At 46.0% G+C, this 8,598-nt stretch overlaps 2 protein-coding genes across 2 annotated transcripts in view; one reads left to right on the top strand and one right to left on the bottom strand.

Moving 5' to 3' along the window:
• Positions 1-5,100: 5,100 nt before the first annotated feature.
• LOC106728257 (keratin-associated protein 10-3-like) lies at positions 5,101-5,634 on the bottom strand. Its single transcript, XM_014549956.1, has one exon. It carries the CDS (start codon positions 5,632-5,634, stop codon positions 5,101-5,103), a length of 534 nt encoding a protein of 177 aa, XP_014405442.1.
• Positions 5,635-6,756: 1,122 nt separating this feature from the next.
• The window catches only part of LOC102253935 (keratin-associated protein 10-3-like), a 16,063-nt gene continuing 14,221 nt past the window's right edge, over positions 6,757-8,598 (top strand). Inside the window, exon 1 of the mRNA XM_005878940.2 lies at positions 6,757-6,830. Coding sequence (XP_005879002.2) covers positions 6,757-6,830 — 74 coding nt within the window. The remainder of the gene's footprint in view (positions 6,831-8,598) is intronic.

Here is an 8,598-nt window from a genome sequence, read left to right as displayed (position 1 = left end):
AAGATAAATATCACATGATCTCACTCATTTGTGTAATATAATGAACAACATAAACTGATGAACAAAAACAGATCCAGAGACAGAGAAGCATCAATCAGATGCTCAAACCTCAGAGGAAAGGTAGGGGAGGGTGAGGGTAAGGGGGAGAGATTAACCAAAGGACTTGTATGCATGCATAGAAGCCTAACCAATGGACACAGACAATGGGGGGTGAGGGCATGAGCTGGGGAGTGGATGGGGGGGCGGGCAATGAGGGATAAGGACACATATGTAATACCTTAATCAATAAAGAAAAATAAATAAATAAATGAATGAATAAATAAATATATTGAGGCTTGTTTAATTGCTCTGGCTCGCTGCTGAGAGTTTCCAGACTGCAGCACATGGAGGGTGACAAATAGTGTGGAGGTTTTACAGAGAAGGAATCAGAGTTCATGGAGAATGAGGCAGCATTCAGCAGTATTATGGTTTTATTTTATTGAATTCCAGCATTCAATAAAATATCAGTAGACACATGAAGAAGAGAAAAATGTCACCCATAACCAAGAGATAAAACAGTTTATAGAAACAAACCCACAGACAGAGTTGATGGAACTAGCAGACAAGGTAGTTAAAATAGCCACTATACATATGTTCAGGATTTAAAGAAAAACATGAACATAATGGGGAGAGAAATGGAAGATACAAAAGAAAATTAAACAGAATTCCAAACGTTGAAAAATAAAACATTAACAATAAAAAATTAGAAGGATGAACCTTAAAGTAGTTTAGACACTGCAAAAGAAAAGAACAGTAACCCTGAAGACATAGCCATAGAAATTATCCAAATCAGAGGACAGTGAGAAAAAAAATAAAAACTTTACAGAGCCTCAGTGAACTGGGAAACAATATTAAGTGGTCTAATATAAAAACATCTGGGGTATCTTTTAAAAAAGGTGGGGGAGAGGGCAAAAGATATTTTAAGAGCTAATAGCCAAATATTTTTTTAATTTGATGAAATTGATAAATATACAGAAAATTTAAAAAACACTGTAATTAACCTGACCTAATTGATATTTATACAAAATACCATATAAAAACACTCACCAAAACATATCATATGCTAGGCCATTAAACAAGTCTCAATATATTTAATAGGTATGAAATCATACAGAGAATGTTGTCTGACCACAACAGAATCAGAAATCATTAACAGAAAGTTATCTGGAAAATTGTCTAATATTAGAAAATTAAACAACAAACATCAAAATAATCCTTGAGTCAAAGAAGAAATCACAAGAAAATTAGAAAATATTTTGAATAAAATGAAAATAAACTTTGTGGGATGCAGCTAACACAGTGTATAGGGAAATGTATAGTTTTAATAATGTATATTTAAAAAGAAGGGAGGATTGAGATCAATTATTTAAGTTTCTACCACAAGAAGCTATAAAAAGAAGTATAAATTGAATCCAAAAATAAGTAGATGGAAGAAAGTAATCAAGAAGTGTAGAAATCTACCAAATAGAAAAATGAACAGACAAGAGAGAAAATCAATAAGCCAAATTTGCTTTTTTGAAAAGATCAATAAGATTGATACATTTTTGCTTTACCAGTCAAGTAAAAAGAGAAAAGAAATAAATTACTAATATCATGAATGAAAGAAGGCTTACAAGCACAGATTCTATTGACTAAAGGAATAAAAGGATGAAAGCAAACAATGTTATGCTGATACATTCAACAACTTAGATGAAATAGGCAAATAACTGGAACGATATAAATGATAAAATCTAATACAAGATGAAATAGAAAACCTGGATAGCCCTCTGCCAATTGAAGAAATTGAATTCATGGTTAAAACCTTTCCCACAAAGAAGACATCGAGCCCAAATGCCTTGACTACTGAAAATCCTAAGGAAGAAATACACACACACACACACACAAAAAGCCACTAAATTCAAGTGAATTTTGCAAGGTTACAGGATACAAGGTCAATCAATATACAAAAGCCAATTGTATTTTTACCAAATAACAATAAATAGTCAAAAATGAAAAAAAATCTTACCATTAATTAAAACATTAAAAATGAAATAGGAGCTCTAGCCTGTTTGTTTCAGTGGATAGAGCATTGGTCTGCAGACTGAAGGGTCCCGGGTTCGATTCCAGTCAAGGGCACATGCTGGGGTACGGGCTTGATCTCCAGTGGGAGGCTTGCAGGAGGCCGCCGATCGGTGGTTCTCTCTCATCATTGATGTTTCTATCTCTCTCTCCCTCTCTAAATCTAGATTAGCCAACCAATTTGGAAAAAGAAAAACAGAATTGGAGGACTTACATTGCTTGATTTCAGCACTTAGTTTAAAGCGACATTGATTAAGACAGTGTGTTATTAGCATAATAATAAACATGTTTATTATTGGTGTAGTAATAAACATAGAAGAATAAAGTAGATGAGAAAGTGCAGAAATAGATCTTCCATATACACGGTTAATAGATTTTTTGGCAAGGGTAATTCAGTGGAGAAAGAATAATCTTAAATGATCCTGGAACAACTCACAGTATATTAAAAAATTAACTTGAAAAAATTTAACTTGAAATGGATCATAGAACTAAGCATGAAAGTTAAAACTGTAAAATATTTAGAAGTAAGCATAGGACAAAATCTGTGTGATCTTAGGTTTAGGCAAAGATTTCTTAGCTAGAACCATTGAAGAAAACATGACCAATTGAATTTAGTCAAAATTAAAGATGTCAGCTCTTCACAAAGCACTGTTAAGAAGATGAAAAGGCTAGTCACAGATAGAGAGATTTTCAATTTACGGATATGACACATGCCTGGAGTCCAGACTATATGAATAACACTCACAAGTTAGTAATAAGGATAAACAATCTGATTTTGTACAAATGGGCAGAGGTTTGTAGCAGGCACTGCACTGAGGAAGACATACTAGGACAAATGGCAAACAAGCACACGAGATAATCGCCATCATTAGTCATCAGGGGAATAAAAATACCACGACCCACCCTGCACCCACCACGTGACCAGCAATGCCGCCCGAGGCATCTACCCAAGAGAAATGAAAACACGCTGAGTGCAGGTGTTCACAGCGGCTTCGTTCAGAATCCCCATAACCTGGAGACAACCCAAATATTCTTCAACAGGTGAATGGGTAAACTGTGGTACATCCATTCAATAAAGCTCGATTCAGCCGTTAAAAAGGAATCAACTGCGGTTATACACAACAACAGAGACAAGTAAGCAGAGCCAGACACCGACACACACTGCACGATTCCTTCCCTGTGGCCTGTCTTTAGTGAGACGGTGGCTCAGGGGTGGCTGGGCTCCGGGTGGAGAGTGGTGGGTTGGGAAGGAATGCCAGGAACCTTTGGCCTGAAGCAAATGTTCTACGTCTCTCCCTTGTTTGCTTTTGTTAATCCTCATCTGAGGATATTTTCCCATTGATTTTTAGAGAGAGTGGAAAGGAGAGAGAGAGACATAGAGAGAGAAACATCAATGTAAGAGACACAGTTGGTTGCCTTCACACATGTGGGCATAGAGCCTGCAACTGAGGTACATGCCCTTGACCAGACTCGAACTCAGGACCCTGCAGTCCCCAGGCCAATGCTCTTTCCACTGAGCCAAACTGGCCAGGGCTCTATATCTTGACATAGGTGGAGGCAACAGGATAGCGACCTTTTAAAAAACTCATCAAAGTGTACAATTAAATTGTGTGCATTTGATTACATGTAAGTTGTATCTCAACAAAGCCAGTTTTAAGCAGAAATGGGTGAAAAACTGGTCAGCAGGAGAAGAGGGAAGTTTGGACTGCAATGTGCAGCATGGTGTGGGGTGGGAGGTGGCCGGCGTTTCAGGGGAGGAGGCAGAGACCTCAGGGACATCAGGGGCTCCCTCTGGGGGTTCTGGCCATGTCACTGGCTGCAGGAAGAGTGAGGGGCTCACAAGCAGGGAGGCGGCGCTTTGTCCCCCTGGTAGACCCAAGGGGGGCTGAACACTGGCGGATCCTTTCTGGGTTGGGGACAGTGGTCCATTTCCTGCAGCAGTTCTGGCCACAGCCCCTAGGGGGTGATCTCGCTGGGGTATTTGCACATTGTCAACATGTGCCCTTGGGTGGTGTCAATGTCATCCTGACGTCAGAGTAGGCTGTTGCCCATGGCCCTTTGGTACTTGGAGGCCTGACAGGAGCACTCAGGTCCCAGGGGAGCCCGCATCGTGGCTCGGTGTCCCTCACACTCCCAGACGCAGGCAGGCGGGAGCTGCCAGAGGAGGCCCTCGGGGCACACACAGACATGACGCTGTAGGTCCTGCCACCCGCTCCTTCATATTTTGTTTCCACATCCGGGTGTTTACTCCTGTGAGCTCCCTCACTCCATCAGTCTGTGCTAACAGTGCAGACCTGCAGGTAGATGACCAGGAGGCCCAGCCCAGAGGTGTGCCGCACGGAGCCCCAGGCCAGCTCCCCGATGAGCAACTCTGAGGGTGGGTTTGCCCAGGTGGACAGTGGGTGGAAAGGGTCCAGGGGACTTGAGAACCCCTAGATGTGTCTGCAGGTGACCAGCTCGGGTAAGCCTGGGGCAGGGGCCCCAAACACGGACATTCGTCGGTCAGGGCAGGAGTCCCACCCGGTCACCTTGTCCAGAGCAGTTAGGACACTGCCCTTTGGGATCTCCCACTCATTTCTAGAAATACTTGAGGCTGGAGAAGACCAATGTCTGGTGAAAACCCTATGTTCTCCCCCCCACCCTCCCCACCCCATGAAATCAGATGAAGGAAGCGCTCAGATGATGAAGTGAGTTTATTGGGTTGACCAAGGAGATGCTGACAGGCTGAGAGGAGAGATCAAGTGAATTGACAGAGAAACTTGAACGAAAGGACAGGTAACCCAGGGGCAGGTGGAGACGCCTCCTGGGAGGCAAGAGCCCAGGAAGCAGTGAGGTTCAGGGCTCCTGGGAGCAGAGGTCAGCTCAGAACAGTGAAGCCTGGGGGACCCCATCCTGAGTAGGGACAGCCATCTAACACAGGTCAGGACCTGACTGAGGGGTGGCTGGGAGAACCACCGTCACAGGGTAAGACCTGAGCCCGGCTGGCCCTGGGGACATGCCTGTTCAGCAGCAGGACTTCTGGGCCGAGGCGGGGACGCAGCAGGCTGGGCGGGAGCACAGGGGGCGGCAGAGCAGGGACATGCAGGAGGATGGGCGGCAGCAGCTGGGCTGGCAGGAGGAGGCAGGGCCACAGCAGGAGGAGGCGGGCACGCAGCAGGCAGGCCTGCACACGGGGCGGCAGATGAGGGACACACAGGAGGAGGGTCTGCAGCAGGATGAGGTGCAGGGGGTGGGCTGGCAGCAGGAGGAGGCCCCAGAGCAGACAGGCACACAGCACAGGGGCTTGCAGCAGACAGGTGTGCAGCAGACAGGCTTGCAGCAGACAGGTGTGCAGCACACGGGCTTGCAGCAGACAGACACACAGCAGGCCTGCTGGCAGGGGCAGGAGGTGCAACAAGAGGGCTGGCAGCAGCTGGGGACACAGCAGGAGGACTGACAGCAGCTGGGGACACAGCAGGAGGGCTCACAGCAGCTCTCTGGACAGTCATCCACCTGCCAGGAGGAGTCGGAGCAGACGGAGAGGGTGGATGCGGCCATGGTGGGCGGTGGGGCTGGAGTGAACTGGGAGGAGGTGTGAGTGTGAGTGTGAGTGTGAATGTGTATAGTGCTCAGGGCTGTTGGCTTTTATACCCTCCTGGCTCTGTGTCCCATTTCCGCTTCCCAGAGGCACAGGATGTTTGTTTGCCTGGGATGTTGTCCAGCTTATAAATCTCCTAGATTGTTTAGCTCAGGAGCCTGCCCCATTGTGTCCCCAGGGGAATAGAAGTGGGTGGCAGGTCCCAGTCTGGGTCCTCAGACAGGGGAGGGTGGGGTCTTGCCTCAGGCCATCTTGGATGTGCTGGGGCATCGTCTGGTCAGCTGCCAGGGCAGCCTCAGTGCGTGGCTCACTCTGTAGGCAGCTACACTAGGAAGAGTTTCCCTGTGGTTCAAACACCCCATCCTGTGGGGAAGCAGGACTGTTGGCAACTTGTGTGGGAGGAACTGAGAGGCCAGGGCGTTGGGTGACTTCCAGGGCCACATGGGTGCGGCAGGACCTGGGCCTCTTGGCCGGAGCTCAGGGGGATTTCTTATCACTAAAGCGCCTCTCTCCAAGGCCAGCTGCCCGCGTGTCCACGTTCTACCTGTCTCTGAGCTTGGGAGACCTCAGGACTGTATTCTAGGGAAAATTGTGCGGCTCCCTTCCCCACAGAAAAATGACAGCTTCCTGGGTGTCTGGTTCCTATGCGTGTCCCACAGGGAGCACCTGGGCTGAACCAGGGAAGGGTCACAGCCCTGGTCTCCCTCTTGGGTGGCCTTCTCTGTGGGGAAGCCCGGCTTCTCCTCCAAGACAGCCCCCCACAGCCTTTACCCAGCCCTCCACCGGTCGGATATCCCGCCTGCCTACTCCAGACAGCCCACAGGGTCGCTAAGAAGCACAGGTCACAGAACACAAAAGAGATGCAAAATGTGGCCAAGAGCGTGTCTCCCTCACTCTGTCAGCACCCACATCCCCGCTCTGGAAGCAGCGACTTCCACTCCTCTATCTTCTCTGTCCCTGCCTCTCCATCTGTGTGTCTGTGTGTGCTGCACAAACACTCTTACACACAGTCCAGTCTCATTATTCGTAGTAGTTATGTTCTATGAAGTTGCCGCAAACACTGAATTAGCAAATGCTGAACCATGGCGCTGGGGGAAATGCAGGGTTGGGACCCTGTGCGCCTCTCGGCGCAGTATTTTCATCAGCCCATCAAGCTGTAGCCTTGTTTGATGTATGTTTCTGGTTAAGGACTTCTTATTTAATTAATGTATATTTAATATACATCTCATGCAAAATTGGACTAAAGCCATCTGCACTCTCACTCTCGTGCGAACATGTATTTCCTCCATGAAGCACAGTGCGGCCTTCTTGCACTTAGGACACCAGACAGCACTTCGGCTCCATGCTGCGGGCCATTTCAACCAGCCAAGTCACAAGCATAAAGCCCCCAAACGTGGAAAATCACGGCCCCAAAGAGACCCTGAAAGGACACGTTCACAGACCGAGAGCTGACACAAGAGGCCGTGTCGCCTGTGCAGCCTCAGCTGGGAACTCACATTTTTGGCCACCCTGCACAAGCCCACAAATGACCACACAGGCACCGCAAGTGTTGATTTGGGGGTTACAAATCAATCGTAGTGATTAGGTGAATTCACAAATAAGGAATCCCTGAATAACGAGGATTGACCGCACATCTCTATCATCTATCTGGGTATAGATAAAGTCTGTGGATAACTTTTTAAAATACGAATTGTTTCATAGTTTACCCACTATGTGTGTTTTTTTTTTTAATTTAATAATGTGGAGCTCCTTCCCTGTGAATACAGGAAGGCTCCTCTTCCTTGTTGATAGCTGCCTAGAATTCCCCATTGGTCTGGGTGCTTCTTTCCTTTTGCTGGTAACGAATTACCACAAGCTTACTGGCCTAAAACAATGCACGTGTCATCTCAAAGTCTCTGGGGTCATGCTATACTGGGTTTCCTGTGGGTTCGCATCATGGGGTCTCATCTGGAGGCTCGACTGGGGAGGGAGTTGCTTCCCGGCTCGCGTTCTCATCAGAATTCAGTTCCTTGCAGGTGGCCAGGCTGAGGGCCTCAGTTTCCTGGTGGCTGTAACTGCGATTGTTCTCATTTCTTGGCACAAGGCCCTGTCCACGGACAGTTCACATGGTACTCCCACAGCCAGCACAGGACAGAGTCTCCCCCCAAGACCAGCATTACCATCTTACACAATGTGGCCACACACATCCCATCACCTCTGTGCCTGAAGCATGTCACAGGTCCTGACCACACTCTGGGGGGAGGGGCCACAAAATGCACGGATACCACTGTTTTACTCCAAACTTAAAAGAGCCATTTCCACTCAGATTATTTTTGTCTCCTTTTCCTTCAACTATTGAGATAGGTGTATCAATGTCCTCAACTGTGACTTTATCGTTATCTATTTCTACTTTTAGTTCTGTCAATTTTTTATTTCTATGTTTTAGGCTATGTTACTAGGTACATACACATTTGGAATTGTTATAGCTTCCTGGTGGGTTGACCCTTTTAGCTCTATAAAATGTCTTTATCTCAAATAATGCTTCTTGCCTTAAAATCTATTTCTCCTGATATTAATAAGGCACACCAGCTTTCCAAAGTTGGTGTTTGCATGATGTCTTCTTATTCATGTTTTTACTTTCAATCTTTTGTAAACAACACATATACCTATTATATCTACTCCCTGATTATATGTTTTCTATTTGCCCCAAAATGTTTTTTTTAAATTATTTTCTGACTATTTTGGGTTAATTGAGTATTTTTATAATTCATCTCCCTTTTTTTAATCCTCACCAAGGGTAAGCTTTTATTGATTTTAGAGAGAGAGGAAAGGAGAGAGAAAGAGAAACATCGATGTAAGAGAGAAATACTGATCCATTGCCTCCTGCATATGCCCTGACTGGGGATCAACTCAGCAATGCAGTTAAGTGCCCTGACCAGGAATCT

The sequence above is a fragment of the Myotis brandtii genome, unplaced genomic scaffold, assembly GCF_000412655.1.
Source record: "Myotis brandtii unplaced genomic scaffold, ASM41265v1 scaffold577, whole genome shotgun sequence".
Taxonomy (NCBI): Eukaryota; Metazoa; Chordata; class Mammalia; order Chiroptera; family Vespertilionidae; genus Myotis; species Myotis brandtii.
This window is presented reverse-complemented; position numbering and strand designations above follow the sequence as displayed.